This window comes from Carettochelys insculpta, chromosome 6 (genome assembly GCF_033958435.1).
Source record: "Carettochelys insculpta isolate YL-2023 chromosome 6, ASM3395843v1, whole genome shotgun sequence".
Lineage (NCBI taxonomy): Eukaryota > Metazoa > Chordata > Testudines > Carettochelyidae > Carettochelys > Carettochelys insculpta.
In genome coordinates, this window is record NC_134142.1 from 111,774,723 (window position 1) to 111,793,732 (window position 19,010).

At 39.9% G+C, this 19,010-nt stretch overlaps 1 protein-coding gene across 1 annotated transcript in view; it reads right to left on the reverse strand.

The window, feature by feature from the left end:
• Positions 1–19,010, reverse strand: part of MUC5AC (mucin 5AC, oligomeric mucus/gel-forming) — a 152,976-nt gene that overhangs the window by 37,801 nt on the left and 96,165 nt on the right. The window contains exons 9-26 of the mRNA XM_074998547.1: positions 18,445–18,570; positions 16,997–17,114; positions 16,119–16,257; positions 14,802–14,912; positions 14,116–14,185; positions 12,284–12,421; positions 11,122–11,286; positions 10,178–10,272; positions 8,186–8,312; positions 6,694–6,943; positions 5,870–5,919; positions 4,389–4,489; positions 4,091–4,242; positions 2,763–2,901; positions 2,550–2,663; positions 2,072–2,251; positions 1,261–1,500; positions 244–400 (exon numbers count right to left, since the gene is read on the reverse strand). Coding sequence (XP_074854648.1) covers positions 244–400; positions 1,261–1,500; positions 2,072–2,251; positions 2,550–2,663; positions 2,763–2,901; positions 4,091–4,242; positions 4,389–4,489; positions 5,870–5,919; positions 6,694–6,943; positions 8,186–8,312; positions 10,178–10,272; positions 11,122–11,286; positions 12,284–12,421; positions 14,116–14,185; positions 14,802–14,912; positions 16,119–16,257; positions 16,997–17,114; positions 18,445–18,570 — 2,472 coding nt within the window. The remainder of the gene's footprint in view (positions 1–243; positions 401–1,260; positions 1,501–2,071; positions 2,252–2,549; positions 2,664–2,762; positions 2,902–4,090; positions 4,243–4,388; positions 4,490–5,869; positions 5,920–6,693; positions 6,944–8,185; positions 8,313–10,177; positions 10,273–11,121; positions 11,287–12,283; positions 12,422–14,115; positions 14,186–14,801; positions 14,913–16,118; positions 16,258–16,996; positions 17,115–18,444; positions 18,571–19,010) is intronic.

Here is a 19,010-nt window from a genome sequence, read left to right on the forward strand (position 1 = left end):
TCCCTAGAGCAGTTTTACATTCATCATATCTGCCATTAGCGATGTGTGGCAAGGCTACAAAAGGAAATTTTGTAGATAGTTCCATATTTTTCTCTTTGCTTTGAGCTGTTTTGCTATTTTCCAGATTACAGTGCATCTCAGAAACTGTACTTTACCCCTCAACATTTCTTCTTATGCTTTTTCCTTCTCATTCTTTAATTCTTCTTCTCCCTCAAATGCCATTATATTAGGGGTAATACTCACGGCAGATAGATGGAGTTCGCCATGCAACACAAATGCCAGCCTCGATACACGCTTGAGCATATGCAGCTACTGCTGTGCAGAAACATTCACAGTCTCCCCCAGTGTCACAGGCACAAGCATCAGCCACACATGCTTCATAATATTCATTTGGTTCAACCTGTGAGCAAATGAATCAATCACATTTAATTTTTGTTCCATGCACTTGTCATCCAGTTCTGCAATGGCAGTTCTCTTCTCCTCCTAAATTTTCATTCACATGTTGGAAATAGATGACTCTCTTTTCTTGTTCTCTTGAAACGTCATTTACTATAGCAATGCAGCTGTATGCAGAATAATTGTAATTTGGGAGGAAAATGAGACTGTAAAATGGGGGGGAATTATAAGACTAATAGTTCGATAAAGTCAAATGGAGACATTAAATTTAGGACAAGACTAGCGTTAGTAATCATAAAGGAAGTGAGTACCCTATCCCCTCTTGAACATTACAGATTAATAGAAAAAAAATAATACCATTAGATTAGATGTCCCATCACAACAATTGTTTGCTGTCAGTTAAACGTATTATCAGAAGCTAATCCTGCTGGACAGAATAACACAGCAGGAGACTGTCCCATATAAAAAGGGTTCCTAGAGGATGACTGTTTAAATGTCACATACTTCATTGGTGCACCAGCTTATTTGGTCAAAAGAGAACATGACTCGTGGTGAAATTTCCAAATAGCCCTCCTGGAATTAGCTGTGACTTCACTTTGATTTTAAAGGAGATGATCCAGCTCCCACTGAGGTCAATGGAAAGATTTCCATTGATGTCCGTAGGGAACTGGATCAGGCTGATGATGCTTCTTCCACAATCAAGGATATGTATATGTGTGTGTATATATCTATCTATCTATCTATCTATAAACTAGCATCACTATATTTAGAGCAGGGAGTGGCAACACACTGGGCATCACTACAGTATTCTTTGTATAATATATTGTCTGCTTAGAAGGATTCCACCCAAGGACTTTGCTGTACCTGAGAGTGACAGGTGGCAAATACTTTGCTGTTGATTATGCTGCATTGCTTCTGGGCCCAGGAGTTCCTGTAAGGGTTTGCAGAGCAAGGATCCTTGTTTCTCATGGCATCTGGGCAAGTAGGAGACACCTTCCAGCTGTTTCCAAACTCCAGCACATCTTCTACCACAGACTGGCTTCTGGTGGCAAAGTCATTAATACCATTGCCATCATAGTTCCCACACAGGCCACAGACCTGACCCTGCATAGAGAAACAAACAACAATATGAGTGCAAACAAAATGTGTTTGTCAGCATCTGTAACTACTGGAAACTCTTGACTTGTCAGGTTTCAAAGAGACTTTGGCTGTCTGATGACAGCCTCACACTTTCCCCTGAAGATGCCTTTAGCAAAACATATACCCAATTTTACTGTACTCAATCCTGACTGAAGAAAGATGCAAGTGGACATATGAGTTTGTTCTTAAGATATTTTTTAAAATGAACTAACCATTGCTAGTTAACTTTAAACATACCTTATTAATAATGATCTTTCATGAGTGTCTTGCTACTAGTTAGTTATTATATTATTATGTAATTTGTGCTCATGAATAACGTATTCAGATTCTGTTTATCATCCCAGTACTTTATATTGCTCTAAAAGATCTATTCTGAGACACCACTGATAGGCTGAAAAGATTCACTAGCAGTTGCTTCAGTCTTGCAGTCACATTCTTATTTTTGTTTGATAGCACTTTCATTTTCTCATTCAAAAGATAACACCAAAGTGTATCCATAAAAGTTGACCTCAATACTACATGTTCTAAAACTCACCTTAAAATCTGGGCTAAGCTTGATGAATATGCTGGTTTTCTTATCCCACAAGACAATGAGACCATTTTCGAAGTCAATCACCAGGTAGATGCCCATGTAACGGATCTTGTATGGTACTTGCCCTTCATGTACCTTCTCTATCACTTCAAATTTTCCATCACTGAGTACCAGTTCATAGTTCTAAAATTGGAAGAAAAGTCAAAAGCCTGTTAAAAAGGCAACAGATTCAATATACATATGGAAATATACATATCTCATATAACTGGAATATCCATAATGATCTGAATTATTCCACAGACTTCTTCAGAATGTAAAGCACAATTTCTGGCAGCAAGTTTGGCAGTCTGAGAAAGGATATGCCACCTGATTGGTTATTTTTATAATGTGATCTAATTTGGATAGTATATTGGGCATCCTACTAATTTCAGAGACAAAGTACACATATTCTTTCCCATAGTTTATCGAAGAAGCAACTCACCCCTACGAAGATTTTAATGGCTTTTGAGCAAGTGGTACCGGTGGTTCCACATGGGATGTTCTCAGTGATAATTCGGAAGGTTCCAATGTTGGTACTGTTTTTACCACAGAAATCCTGAGAATAGGAGAAATAGTATTAGTGATGCAAGGTCACCGTGAGCAGGAACACAAGATACTTTTAGTGATGTAATAATTCTATAAAGCAGCTCAGTACCTGGGCCAGTGTGTATTCACAATCTCCACTAAAGCTGAAGCGTTTGCCATCAAAAGTAATGTAATGACCATCTCCATAAACAGAGCAGGTTTCCAGGCAAGGTTCCTGGGTGCAGTGCCACATTCTGTTTTTACATGTGCTGGGAGCGGGGCGGAGAAAAAGTTCCAAATATAATAAACGTATTTTATCTTATTCATATTTTTCATCATCTAGTCAGATATAAGTTTGATTCAGGATTTATCTATCCTTAAAATACATTAAACCTATGCTCCTAGGAAATAGGGCTTACTCATTTTACAGCAATTATGCATAAAACAGTATATAACCTCACTAATTCTGAAAGATGTGTTTGTTTTATGATTAAATGTGGGATATGATTGAGAAAAATTTAAAAACCTTTTGGATTTCTAAAACATCTTATACATTTTTGAAATGCACACACGATTTAGGGACTGCATATAGACTGAGTGGGCATAAAATTTTCACATGCCTCTCTAATGGAGATGAGGGTATATAAAGCCCACCATCGTCCTAAGTATTTGCTACCTATTTTTGTTTGATTTTTAAAAGAATGAAAGAGTCCGTTTTTTATGATTTAAGATTTCAGCATTAAATGCCAATGCTGAGCTGTTAACCCTCTTGCACCAAAGGACCCCATTGCCAACCAAATTCTAATAGTAGCAGTAGTAAGTCTCTTCCACTCCTACACCTTGGATCATAGGCCATTGACGACCATTCAGCAGTGTTCCCTGTCCTGGGCAATCTTTTCCAGCTCTGACCACGTGTATCCTGTCTTTTTAGTATCTGGCTTCAGGTATCTACAATCAGGCGTTTCTTGGGTGCCCTCTATTCCTTTTTCCTTGTGGGTTCCAACTTAAGGCTTGCCTTGTGATATTGGTGGTTGGTTTTCCAAGGGTGTGTCCAATCCATCACCATCTTCTCTTACTGATTTCTTCTTTGGCAGGAAGTTGGTGAGTCATTTAGCACAGGTCTTGGTTGGTGATGGCATATGGCCAGGGATCCGAGGATTTTATGGAGGCCGTTATTATTGATAAACCTTTGGATTCTTTTGACAGTTCTCTTTGTTGTTCTCCAAGTTTCTGCTCCGTACTGTACTACTGAGTCTATTACAATTTCTAGTGCAAATTCTAGTGATGTGTATATCTATCATCACCTTCTGTTTGATGGAACGTGAGCTGCACTCAAGCGTGTGCTGCACGCCTTAATTCTGCTACAGCAATATGAGATTCTCATCTACTTTAATGACACGGACATGTATCTGTTCACTTTGAGGACTGTGAAAACCATGCTATCCAAACTATACCTACCAGGTGTTACAGTCGAATTTGATTGTTTCTCCTGGATTGTAGGAGGCCTCATTGTGAACACATGGACAGTCCTCCACAGCTACACAGCCACCTTTGCCATCTGACACTAGATCCTTAGGGCACACGCAGCCAGAAACACACTGTGTGCTGTACTGTAAGTGCAAGAGAGAAAATATCACTCAATAAATCATGTCAGTGAAAGAGAAACATTCAGTGACAACAGCACAGTGTAGGAGAGATTTAATTTTGGTCAGGATGAAAAAATGTTTTCTAGTGGGCACAAGGAGCTGGCACTTACGCATCCCATATCAAGAGTCTGACAACTCTTCTGGCACTCTGATCCAATTGTGCCTGCAGTGACATTGGTACAGTCAAAATAGACCATGGGAGCTGCACAAACTGCAGAAGACAAAAAGCCATAAGACAGTTGGGATCAAAAACAGAGTTATCTGTTATTGCTACAGTAATTAGGATCATGAATATGCCTCCAAATACCCCAAATTTTACAGTTAAACCAAGGAATACACTTGACTTTGAACATTCTAGTTAGTGGTAAATAACCTCAATTTGCTGTGCCACATGTTTTAGTTCTCTGCTGAAACCATTGTAGTTATGTAGCCAAGAATAATGATTTGATCAGAATAATAAATGGCCTCAGATGTAGGAGCTAATTGACGTTGGTTGTAAAATTAGAATACAATTCTGTGTTAGGGTGAATTGTTAGCAAAGAAAATTTGCAGCTAATTTATACATTATTTTGAAAAAAATCCATATTCATCTTTATATAATATATTGCAATTCAGTTTATCATGTTGTAATTGTGCTATAATTAATGGGACAAAATTTAGTATAACATACTGCATAGTTTTCACAAGCACTGTAATGGGATGCATAAATAGCCAATTAGTTACAGTTAACTACACTGCTGCAAGAACAGATATTGTAACTGTAGCCTTCAGTCTTTATTTAGTTAAAACTTCCACTGACACCAATGGGAGATTTTTGTTTGAGTACCAGTTACAGGGTGTGGTGCCATATCTTGGATAACCACCTGATAAAAGCTGTATTATGAAACATGAACCAGAAGTATTGTCAGAATCCTAGCCATTAGTGTAATTTTAAAAATGGTTGGTGTAAGCCACTGGCATATCAGGGATGTTTAAATTTTTTTCTTCTGCTGAATGGAGAATTAAATCTGGTTATATCAATACGTAAAATACGTGATAACTAATTACTACCTTTCAGCTGTTAAGAAATACATTTTACCACCATTTCTTTGTTCAGAAAGAGACTGATTATGATTATATTAACAGTTGTATTATTTTTATTTATTTTGGCTTCCTTTTGATCACTTTCATTTTTAATAACTTTCATGGCAATTTGCCTTTTGAAGCACAGTTCACAAAAGATACCCTTCACTTCATAGTTCCCAAGTTACTGGCTTCCAGTAATTTTTGCTTTTTAGGAAATTCAGGTTATTTTGTACTACCTTCAAGCCATTTTATTTTAATGTGCAATTCTATGACCAGATCCCATCATGCTCAGAATTAGATCCTTTATTTCTTGTCATATTTTGTTTCTGCTACGCCAAAATATAAATGATGGTGCTTTGCATTTGAAGAATTATATCTTCAATACTACAAAACTGCTATGCAAATAGTTTCTCATCAGTTAATTCGCTTCTGGCTTTCAGATGTTTGCTATCTTCGTCATTTTAATTAAACAGATTTCACTCAAAAGTGTGAGAGGGAGTTAAAATAAAACTTAAATGGGCTCTACCTGGTGTTGGTTTCACTCTAACACAGTCCAGCTTTCCATGTGTGCAAGAGCTGTGAAAAAGAGAAGGAAGTTATGTTTGCCTCAAAGATTTGTTAGGGTGGTTCAGCACTGGAATAAATTGCCTAGGGAGATTGTGGACTCACCACAATTGGAGACATTTAGGATAGACATCTATCGGGGATGGCCTAGACAGTGCTTGGTCCTGCCATGAGGGCAGGGGACTGGATGCTATGACCTCTTGAGGTCCCTTCCAATTCTAGTGTTCTGTGATTCTTTGAAATTGTAGTTAGCTACATGGAAAGCTGCTTCTACCTTGCCCTGCATCCACTTTTTCCTATGGAATCTGGAATGCTGAAATGCCACCTTGTGGACAAAGATAAAAGGTACCCTATCAACAGACCTGCATATATGATCTGCATACTATTTGTGCTATAGCTGTCCAGAAAACAAACAAGCTTGTGCCTCATGCTAAGGCAATGCCAGCCAATCAATTTGTCTACTTAAGAGTATGACACTTAAAAGTTTTTTCCATCACATTATTGTTTTCAGCAGCATTTCTCATTTTCAGGACAGGGAATATAAAATTGATAGACTTTTTATACCCAAGAGAAACCTTTCAAATTCTGGGAGAAAATGAGGTTAATAAAGTTAGCTGATTAGATTAAAGAAAAATTTCTCAACAGAGACCATCCTAAAAAACTTGTAAGAAATCGTGATTTTTCATATTCGTAAAAGGGGAAAGAAACTTGACTGGACTTGATAAAATGTACATGACTCCATGATTGCCAGTGTCCAACCTTGTGTTTTATTAAAGAACCTCTTACCATATGACACCATTGTCGTGAACAACCTCCCCAGATGGTAACACAGATCCTTTGTAATAACAAGGACATTTGTCAGCAGGCACACATTTGCCATTTTCGTCCATGTAAGTTCCATTTCCACAGGTGCAGCCATCAACTGGAGAGAACTTGATGTTGCAAATGACGTCAGGCTCACTCAAAGACCGGCAAGTGGCTTGGCAGGAGTCAACCACATAGCTGTATGTCAGGGATTTGGGGCACGAGGTTATAGCTTAAGAGAGTAAAATAAAATAAGTTACATTCATAACTTATTTAATGATTGCTATAAATGACAGACTTTTGATATATTGTGTACAATAAAACAGGTATTGATCAAAATGGGATGGACTAAATTCTGTTGTTAGGTCAACAATAATGTAATTTACATGGTTTGGTGCCTCTACTCCAAATTTACCTGCTAGTTACCACCCCAGTTACACTAGACAGCCCCATTGCTGTCAAAAAGGTTCCCTTAGTTTAAACAAGAGAATTTAGCTCATATTCATGCGTACAGTTTATTTCTTCTGTTTGTTTCTTTTCCTCCTTCTACCATCAGTATATTAAAATAATGAAACTGGAAGCACCCTTGTAATATTAACCCACAGTAAAAAACTCACACTCCTTGATATTTCCTTGGGACTTTCATTCAGCATAGACATAATTTTCATAAAGCGTCTTCTTTAACTGCCTACTTCCTGCTTATCTTTCCTCACCCCTCCCATCACTCATACCCCTTAAATTTTATAGTGGAGTGGTTTCTAGAACACCCTTAAACTTTTGTTTAAGTAAGATATGACTGGGAGAGCCTTGGATTTCTTGGAGAATGATATAAAAGACTGCTGCTCAATCATTTTAAACAAATACATAGGGTGACCATCCATCCTATGGACAGTCCTGTATTTGAGTTGCCAAAAAAGGCGTCCCGACTTACTTTTTAAAAGCAACAAATTGTCTCATATTTGGGCCCTCCCCATCCCATCTTTTCTGCCAGCAGCTGCGTGAGCACAGCTGCTGGTGGAAGTCACTTCCCTGAACCTCAGGGAAGTGGTGAGAGCATGGGCAGCTGCCACTTCCCGGGCTCCCTGGGAGCACCAAGGGCTGCCACTTCTTCAGGGCTGCCAGGGAGGCTGGCAGCTGTGGCTTCCCCTGGGCTCAAGAGCAGGGCTGGTGGTTGCCACTTCCCCAGGGCTCCTGGGGAGCACTGGCAGCTGTGGCTTCTCCAGGGCTCTAGGGTAGGGCTTTCCCGGGGCTCCAGGGGATCACCAGTGGCTGCCACTTCCCTGAGGCTCCCAGGAAGCACTAGTGGCTGTGGCTTTCCTGGGGCTCCCGGGGAGCACTGGCAGCTGCCGCCTCTTTTCTGGCTTCCCAGGGCTTGACAGAGCTGGGAGGAGCTGCGCCTCCCCCATATCTCCCTGTCCCCTCCTTGGGACAGGGAGATACAGTCGCCCTACCAATATATTGTTTTAAAACTTACTGCAGACATTGGTCCTCCATCCTTTCAGTAGGACTCCTTTGGCAGCACAGGCTCTCACATAGGAAGAGAGGACAGCACACATACAGTCCTCGCTCTTTTCACAGTTACAGGTGTCAAACAGACAGTTCTAGAAATACACATAAAATTGATTAGTAATCATTGAACTGCCCAGCCAAAGAAATGTCCTTTTAATCTTTTGAACTCACATGTCCAAATAACTGCCTCTGTTTAGTCTTAAAATGGCGTATTGGGACAAATTCATCCTTGTGGTATTCACTTTTCAACCTGTTGGACCAAATTGTGCTCTGATTTACCCCAACATAGGTCTAAACAGTGTCAATGGGTTTATTCTGGTTTCTTAGCAAAGTAGCTGAGAGTAGAATTAGGTGCATTAATATATGTGCATTTTGTACCTGTATAAAAATCTAATCCTTTCCTCTCTGCAATCATAGTTATTTAAGGATGCATCAGACATGCAAATTTGGAATACTCCCCTGAAAGGGAAGTTACCCTGCAAAAAGGATGTAATTCTTTACAAGGAAGTAAAATAGATGACTGAAGCAGTATTTTTATGTTCCTAAGGGTGGGGACCCAAACTTGGGTTGCAATTAGATTTGTTAAGGGTCACCGGCTGCTTGGACGTGCATGTGATCTTAAAGAAGCCATTTGCAGCTCCTTAACTCTGCCACATCCAGCAGATATCTCTGTCAATTGAGAAGCAACTATGCGTTACAAAGACAGCTTCTCCACCTTTGATATTCATAGTCATCCCAGGCAAGCCGCTTAATAGACTCTTGCAGTAAGTCATTTTTGCCTCCCCTCCACCCTTCCTCCCTTTTGCCCCCCTTCTGTTCTATGTAGCTGATCTGTCAGTTTTCATTTTTTGTTTGTATGTTTCCTCCATCTCAGTGTGACTGCCCCCAGCCCCCTCAGTCCAAGTGTGACCCCACCCAGGCTCTGAGTGTGACCCCCAATCTCCCAGCGTCTGAGTGTGACCTCCCAGTCTGGGTGACCACTCCAGCCTCCCAGCCCCAGAGAGTGACTCACCGAGCCCCCCAGCCTCTGTGTGTGACCCTCCCAACTCCGCAGCCTGAGTGACTCCTCAGCCCCCAGTGTGACCCTCCCTGCCCCTCCAGTCTCAGTGTGACTCCCCCACCCTCCCAAACTCTCTGACTTTGAGCCCCCCAGCCCTTGAGTGTGACTTCTCCAGCCCCTCCAGCCTCTGAGTGTGGAGTTTCAGCGGTGGGAAACTCTTTGGGGAAGAGCAGCTTTCCCCTACCACAACTCAGATCAACTATAATAATAAAATAATTAACGATAATAACCATAGTGTTATTATTTTATAATTAAGTTATTTCCCTTTTTCTATTAAATAACTACTATGAATATATAAACATGAGGGGGCACAATTTTATATTCTTTCCTCAGGCACAAAATTAGCTAGCTATGGCACTGTCTCCCCGCCCTCTGCCCCCACCCCTGGTTTGAATTGCCTTGGGTCATCAACTGTTCTTGAATTGTCAAAATGGGTCCCCATCTGGAAAAGGTTGGGAATCACTGGCCTAGAGGGTAAAGTATAGGTGGGTGAATAGCTCAGTGGTTTGAGCATTGGGCCTGTTCACCCCAGAGTTGTAAGCTCAATCCTTGAGGGGGCTGGTTAGGGATCTGCACCCAAATAATTCTTCTTTTTTTAAAAAAAAAAAAGAGGAGGGGGATGGTGCTTGGTCCTGCCAAGAGGGCAGGGGACTGGACTTAATTACCTCCTGAGATCCCTTCCAGCTCTATGAGATGTGTGTATCTCCATGTGTAAGTAGATTACATGAAATCATGTTACAGTTATACACTATTGTAGCCTGATGAACCTGTAAGAAACAAATCAGATGTGCAAACTTCTGCTCCCTGTTTGGTACCTGTTTCTCTTGGCACTTGATATCAGAGATCAGATTTTTACTAGTGCTGTTATAAAGGTGAAAGACATAATTAGCAAAGTACCGTGTGGTAAACAGCTGGATTCACTGTTGTGTGGCATTCAGCAAAAGGCCCTTCAGTGCTGGTCAGCAATCCACACCAGTGCTGAGCATATTTTTCTGTGAAAAACAGAAAATTATACGAATTCACGTTTCACTTTATTGGTTAAATGGCAGTTATACTCTTTGCAGTTACATCACTCAAACCACTTAATGGTCAATGCAGAAGCATAATAGAGACTAGAATTTGACTATGTATTTCTTCAAACACACACACACACACACACACACACTTTTTACAGAAATACATATGTGTCATAAACTGAGAAAGCTGTTAAAGCCTGGGCCTATGTTTGAAAAAGCAAATTCGCAGAGAGTTTGAAAGTGCCTCAGTTCATATTAGATGCAGAAAGAATGGTTTGTTGCCTTTAAAAATGTAAGTGCATTATTGATTAGCACAGAAAACTGGGAGTCATGAACCAAGAAATTCTAAGTAAGATTCGTGACACAGTGTGACATTGGGCATTTTACATTCAGTTCAATCATGCAAAGTTCTGAGTGCTCCACATCTGGATGGCAGTCCACATCTTACAGGATGGAATGATAGCTTCTTCTGTCTCTCACTTTCCCCATGTAGAAAATTGGAATATTAATACTAAAATTCTTAACTCACAGGAGCATAGGGAGGCTGTAAAACAATATATTAGTCTTAAGCATTATTATCATTTATTAAGAGAAAACCTAAGTCTCAACTGACTGCAAAGGGATGGGCAAGATTGGATCAGTTAAAATGAGTCACAGCAGCCTGTTAATGTTTCTTGAAATTAAATAATTGCCTTGTTAGTTTAATCTCTAACACCATATATATGACACATGGAATTTAGAATCTGAATTAATTTGTTACCTATTGTAGTCAGTTTTATTTATACTTCTAATTGTAGAAGAAAAATATTGTTAAAACTAATATACCATTTTCAATGCTGAGGGTGCAGGGGTTTTCAAAGATGTTTTTGACATTAGGACAATCAGCATGGGTTTTCCAGGTGTTGGCAAAGGCAGCTGCTGTTCCTTCCACTATGCCACTTGTGACTTTGAAGTCATCTGCCTGGATATTGTTGAAGTTTCCACAGAGACCTTAATAGAAAGCAGAAAGATTAGGAATCTCTCATACTGGATCAAAGGTAATTTCAGCAAGTGGGGTCATAACCTGTTTCTTCCAAGTTAAACACCGTGCTCAACCCATGCCTCTGGGTTGATGGTACCTCTGAAAGGTTCATCTGAGGACAGTTGCCCGTGAATCCTTGCTACTTTTCCTATCTCTATTTCAGGGGCCCTACAGAACTCTTCAGAACGCACTGATTGGCTATGCATTTGCCTTCTGGGCCTGAAAAATAACTGAACTTTTATTTAACCAAAGTAAACATAACAAAAAAGTAAAAATTTCATTCATGGCCCTTCTACCTTTTACTCCCAGAGAGAAAGCCTAATCTTATAAAAGCTCAGCAGTATTTTCCTTTGTGATCACACTCTTTGACTGTCTCCCACCCAAACAAGCAGTCTGTGTTTGTTTGTTTGTTTGTTTTTTTCTGTCTAGAAGTCCAAGACTTTGTGTCTGCATGCACTGGGAGGCATATGCCCTTTTAGCCTTCCTCAAGCAAAATTGTATGATAGTTTATGTTGGTGATCACTTACAATAGCCCTACGCATACTACAATGACTATGTCAAGTTAAGGTAGCTCCTTCTCCACAATTAGGCCGTGTCTACACTAGCCAAAAATTTCGAAATGGCCATGCAAATGGCCATTGTGAAGTTTACTAATGAAGCGCTGAAATACATATTCAGTGCCTCATTAACACGCGGGCAGATGCGGCACTTCGAAATTGACGCAGCTCGCCGCCGCACGGCTCGTCCAGACGGGGCGCCTGTTCGAAAGGACCCTGCCTACTTCAAAGTCCCCTTATTCCTATCTGCTCATGGGAATAAGGGGACTTCGAATGAGGTGCTGAATATATATTTCAGCACTTCATTAGTAAAATTCGAAATGGTCATTCGCATGGCCATTTCAAAGTTTTTGGCTCGTGTAGATGTAGCCTAAGAAACACATTTATCGTCTATCGTAAGTCCCCTTACCGCAGGTCTGCCCTTTGTAGGATGGGTGTATGTTTACAATAAGTTGCATGAGGGGTACGAGCTGAATCACAATCTGAATCCCAAAGTTTGTTTCTACAATGATGAAGAAGGATGAAGGCCTGAAGATGGTGACGTTGCCTATGGGCAAAGGACACAATAAGTACATTTTTGTATTTGATCACAAATTGCAATAACAGTTTATTATTTATGAAGTTCCACTCTGTGCTAAGTTGCTCCCACATGTAGCATGAATTTACCACTTGGAGAAAAAAAAGAAAGTTAATTCAAAGTGGATCCCAAATCTAGTGCAAAGTTACTCTCTGACTATTCTAGGCAGGAGGCAGACAGAATGCTCATCCAGTCTGTTAATTTCTCTGAAACAAGAAGGTGAACATGAATCTCTGTGTCCATCAGAAAATAGAGAATTAGCTTTGAGAATTACCTAACATGATTTTGTCCTAATTTTTTTCTAATCTGGAAATACTCCGTACATATATAATATCTGTACTTCTGTAAATGTGAGAAAGAAACTAAAGAATTTTGGACTGTGTGAAAGTCTAATGAGCTTCATGAAAACAAGGAGAAGAGGCACTTTTGCTCAGTCAATTATAGGTCAATTTTTCAGTCCCATTGTACACAAGAAATTTGCTTTTTACTGCTGAAGTACAACTTGAGTCAGGAAATACCTGAGTGATATTGTATTGGTGAATGGAAAAGGTTCTCTAATGGTTACATAACAATATGTGATTATCACCAAACTCAAAAACTTTGAATGAACAAAGCCATTTATTTTAAAAATAAGAGATTGCTGGGGGAAGGGTTGGTAACTGAGGGTAGGTCTATACAGCAAAGTTATTGCGAAATAGCTATCCTAGCATCTACATGACACAATCAATAAGACAGGGAACAGGTAGCCAATGGCTCTATTTCAGAGTAGGCTCTATGTGTGTAAATGCTGTATTTCGAAATAGCTAAATGCTATTTAGAAATGCATTTTTTGTGTAGCAGCCTTATTTTCAAATGAGCTATTCTGAAATAGCTGTTCCAGAATAGCTTATTTCTAAATAAGGCTGCTGTGTAGACATACCCTGAAGCCACATCTACACTAGCAAGTTCTTTTGGAAAATCTGGCCCTTTTTCTAAAGAACACATGAAGCATCTACACACAAAATGCGCTCTTTTGATCTGAAATCGAAAGAACACAACTCTTCTTCTGGGAGAACTCTTCTGCTCCCAGATCAGGAATAGTGTCTCCTTTTAAAAGCAACAACAAGAAGTCCTGTGTTACCTTATAGACTAACAGATATTTTGGAGCATAAGTTTTCATGGGTAAAGACCCGCTTCATGACGAAGCGGGTCTTCACCCACGAAAGCTTATGCCCCAAAATATCTGTTAGTCTATAAGGTGCAACAGGACATTTTGTTGTTCTCGAAGATACAGACTAACACAGCTACCTCTCTGATTCCTTTCAAAAGCTTCTTTTGAAAAAAAAAAGTGTGTGTAAATGCTCCGTGGGCCCTTTTTTTCTAAAGAGTAGTCCTCATGCCACCAGATTTTTCTATCCCCGGCCTGCTCTTTTGAATGTGTGGGGGCTCTGGGGATGCTCTTTGTTGAAAGAGCAGATCACTCTTCTGATCTCCTTTTTATGTGTGTGGATGCACACTTTCAAAAGAAGTTCTTTCAGAAGAGATTTTCTGGAAGGACTCTTTTGAAAGATCGCTGTAGTGTAGATGTAGCCTGAAAGTAGAAAGTAACTGAAAGGGGAAACAGGGCATTAGGTAAGCCATGTGAACATCCAGGAGCCTCACCGATATTTCTTGAAAGAACTTACCTGCAGAGATAGGCAGTTGAGTATACATTGTATTCACAAACACGCTACCAGAAGGTTTGACCACAATAATCTGGCAAGAAGAAAAAGACAGTAATTGTCAGGCGGGCTTAGGAATGGCACAGAATTTTCCAGATATTTCATATTTAATATTCTTCAGGATGATGAAAAAGGTGAGATGCTAGATACAGTGAAAATCTACTTTTCAACACAACTGTTATTGTTAATATGCTATTTTCTAGAATCTTTATAACTAGTGATTATTTAGAAAACTATATAAAATGTAAATAGCAGAGAACTACTAGTATCTTGATTTCCATTGTCTGCACTGTGGTTTCTTTTTGCTTGATCAATGTGACATCTTATTTGAACATGAAATGATGTTCCTATGTGTGCTGTTAATGTCTGTGTATGTATCTACCACAAACAATACATATGTTCATTTATCAGTATGGGATTTTACATCAAGAATATCTATGTTCAAAATATTTTGACACAAGTTAAGTCTGAACATAATTCTTCTGTAACAGCAGTTGTGGTGAATTTAGTTGGTCATGGGTAAACACCTTTTGCAAGCTGCAGATTATTTCATTTTTACTGTAGTTTCAGCACATCCTTCCCACCTGCACTGAACCCTGAATTTTAAAAACATTCACGCAAAAGGTTAGCTATCTGGTATTACTACTTACAGTTTGTCCTCCACTGATACTAATGGCTACACCTTTCAGGCATGTTTCAGTGTCAGTTAGGCCACATTTACTCAGTTCTGCTAGAACTGTGAAGGCATTGCTGTCACAGAGCTGGAAAAAAAAAACCAGAATCTATTATGTGAAAAGGGATCCATAGCAAATAGCATTCTGGACAAAACTGGGTCATAGTAAATTTTGCTGATTCCTTTTCTTTGTCTTGCTTTCATATACACATCCATTTACATTGACCAAAGTAAATACATGCAACACAATGAAAAGTGTCAGCTGACCAAGGGATTAAATTCTTGAAGTACCCCTGGGGAGATTTCAGGGGCCTTAATGTTCACACATTCCTAGATTAGCTGCAGATATTTTTGTGGCATTCTCTTTTTAGTTAAAATTTAACTTGAGCTCATTGAGAGTAGGGTTGTTTTAGCTCATGAAAAGGTTTTCTCGCATAAAACTGTTAAATGAGAAAAGGTAACTTTTGTGGGTGCATACTATTTTTAACATCAAGTCATTGTTACTTGTTTTAGTCACCATGTGTAAGTCAATGGTAGAGGTATATAGGGCCTCACTTTTGCAGTGACTCTGATGGACAGTCATTCAGGTGAATAATCATTACCACTCCCATTCACTTCCATATCTCTTAAACCATACACATTACAGCCCCAGTTATTAATTTATCTACAAAATGTACATTTTAGATTGAGTTTGCAGCCTATGCATTTTTGTTGTGTTAGAACTATGCATAAGTTCTTAGTCATTTGCACTGAGACTGAACCACTATGTATGTTTATTGGGAAAGGGTAACATGAAGATTGACAGTCAGTTTTCATGAGAGCTATAAATGAGGATTCTGATATGAAGACCATTTAACCAAGGAAGGTAAACTTGGTACAAACTTCATTAAGTGTAACAAAGTGAATAACCCCAAGGTAGGCAAAAAGGAGGAGTAATTTTACTCACAAACTAAAAATTATGAAACAAAGGACGCAGGGGATTTATTGGAAGATGTTTGGTAGCCATCCCTGTAGGTTATACTGAGGGTCTGAAAAATTCATGAGCAATCTCCCTCCACTCCAAAACAGACATTCCTAATGTATCCAACTTCCCAAGTAAGTCTTTGTATTCATTGTACTCTGGGCTTGTTCCAAAGCCCCTTGAAGACAATAAAAAGAACCATATTAATTTCATTGGTCTTTGGCTTAAGCCCTATGTTGACACTTCCAGAAGCAGTAATTAAGTTGCAACTGCTCTAATTAAAGAATATTTCCATACTGTGTTGCATTGGCAGTGAATGCCCAATTTATTTACCTTAGTCAGGATGTAGCTACAGTCTCCAAAGAAGGAATACCGTTTCTCATCGAAAGTGGAGATGTGGGAACCTCCTTCAATGGAGCAAGTGCCAGGGCATGAAAGGCTGACACAAGACCATTGGCCTCCAGTACAGGTACTGAAATAAAAGACGAGAGATGTTTGTTAAGCTTGTGGAAAATGGGGACAAATACTTCATTCCCCCGCCCCACCACTGTTTTGATTACTGCTTCCTCAGGGGAAAAGCATGTTTGCAAGTAGATTAACTGATATTGCACTAAAACTCCAAATGAGCCAGGGAAAGGCATTTCTGTCTCTATGGTAATTATGTTTCAAGCTGAAGTTACTCATTGTAAATCCTTGGACCCAATTCTGCCCTTGGGAAAGTGGAAGAAATTCTGTAGAATATCTAGGAATTCCTCCCACTGAATTTCTGTTTAGGTACACACACAGAAGTAATATTTAAGCAGCTAGAGGGAAGTTACCAATTCACATCCAGAAGCTGTTAAATGTGTACACATAATCACACTATCTATGTAATACACTATGTCCTCAAATTTTAAAAAGTGCTTATCTAGAACATGTATTTCAGGCTGGAGTTCCCCAATGGATTTATATTACTCAGGGCTGATTTGAGAAGCTAGTGACAGGATTTGATCATATTGTTAAGGTTCCTGGGTGTGAAAATTAGGTGACGCTTGTCTAAATTCAAGTTTCTCTTCTCCTGCACAGAAAGGAGCCAAGGAGTCTTTTAAGTCAGAAGGTTCAAACGAATATATTCATTCCCAGACTACATAATCAGTGATTTCTTCTCCACTGCCAGCAATGATGAGGTGATGCACAAAAAAGGAAAATACTTGACAAAAGTAGTAAGTTACCATGAAGTGCACTGGGATGCAAAAGAGGCACCTGAACTGTACGTTTCACCTTTGTAGGTACAGTGGCACTCACTGAGAGGAATGCAGCCAGAGTTGTTAATGTCATCAAACACAGTTCCTAAAGGAAGAAACAGTATGTAAGTCCAGGAGTTTTGGAGCACACCTGTAGAAGGGCATGTTGTGTTTCTTTTTTATTACAGAATAATTGTAAAAATTAAAAAAAAATGCATTGTAATAAGGGCCACTGTGCTTGCCACTGACTGCTTTCTCTGTGTAACCAATCAAGGCATGGCTAAAATCCCAGAGCTCCTTCACTTTATGACACATCTGTAAGTACTTTTATGAGATGGGTCTCACTGATTTGAATTGCAAGATGACAGAGCGACAGGATGGAATAGAACAAGCAACTATAAATTCACACAGGGACCCATTTGATGTGTGAACCCTATGCACCTAAAGCACACAGTCATCTAAGGGAGGATAATTAATTTATTCTTACAGGAAATGAGGACACAAGAGGCATCACCTGTGACTGCACGTGAAAACATTGTTGGAAGAGTAGTGATGAGAAATAGGGGGAGGAAGATAAATTCACTCCAGTCAGCAAAAATTCCCAGCACAAGAATTTAGTTTGCATGAAGATAGATGATTACTATACCTATAATTATAGATTAATGCCCATTTATCATGCATAATTGCTGAAAACAGCTTCACAACTCCCAGTGTTTACAGAGGGAGATGAGGACACTCAGCACTCCACAGGAAATGTTCATCACCTTGCAAGATGGGATTCAAAGTTGTTAATGCCAGGAAACATTTCTGTGGGCAGTAGGTAGCTAAATGTAATCTACTTATTGCAAACAGTGGCTGAGGAAGCTGCTAGGCTTAGGGAGCTCCGTACCTAGCATGCTGTAATATACTCATTTCAGTCGCTTTGTACAACTTTGGATGCATGTTCTGATGCCTCTATCATGCAAAAGGGTATGTCCATTAACACGGATAAGAGGAAGGACTTTTGCTGAGAAAAGAACATAGATCTGACAGTATCTACATACTTCACAGCAGGTTCGACATGCTGCGATCATCTTCTGGAGATTGATTTTGCTGCGTGTGTGAAGACGCAGCAAAATCAATCTCTCTGGGCTCGGCCATCCACACTGGTACTCCACGCTGTCATATGGAGTAAGGGATGTCAGCGCAAGCCCAAACAGCCCTGATCTACACCAGGGAACAAAATCAATCTTGATACATGGATTCTAGCTACACTAATGGTGTAGCTAGAATTGCATATCTGGGATACACTTTGTTCCCTGGTGTAGACCAGGCCTTACTGAAGTTGTGGAAATGGCACTTTAGAGTATCATATATCCTAGGAGAGCTGCTTAACTTGTACATGTAAATGTGCTGATGCTTTTGAATATGAGAAAAAGAAATTAATGTAAACTTGCCTGGGGGGCAAACACAGCCATCCATGCAGTGATCTTCACAGAGTGCTGATCTTTCAGGGTTGGTGCAGGTGTCAGTGCAGGGGGAGCCGCATTCCATGTACTGCATGTTGTAAGGGCAGGTCTTGTCTGAAAATAGGAGAAAAGGATAATTAATTTAATCCCTGTGTATTGGCTTTCCCATTTAAACTTTGGATAGCTAACATCTGAATCTGATGATGAAATCTTTAGGAGATGAGTTATTGAGTCTTCTGGGAACACTGGAATCACCAGTCACTGGAAAATGTTTAATTCCTGTAAGCCCTGATCCACTCAGGTTGAAACAGACTTGGTAAAAATGATGACGTGTAGGCCTGTTGAAGGCTACCTGCACAGGAGTGCATTTCAGACTGCTGGGATTTGTTGCAAGCAGGCCCACTGACAGTAATTCTGGACTCCGGAGCAGAAATCAATGATTGCCTCACCTTCAGTTCTCTACCCTTGGCTGGGCACAATAGCTCCCCCCTCCCAGCCTGAAGAAGCTCCAAGCGGTCCCTGCCAGAGCAGTCCTGGGTCAGCCCAGGCCTGGC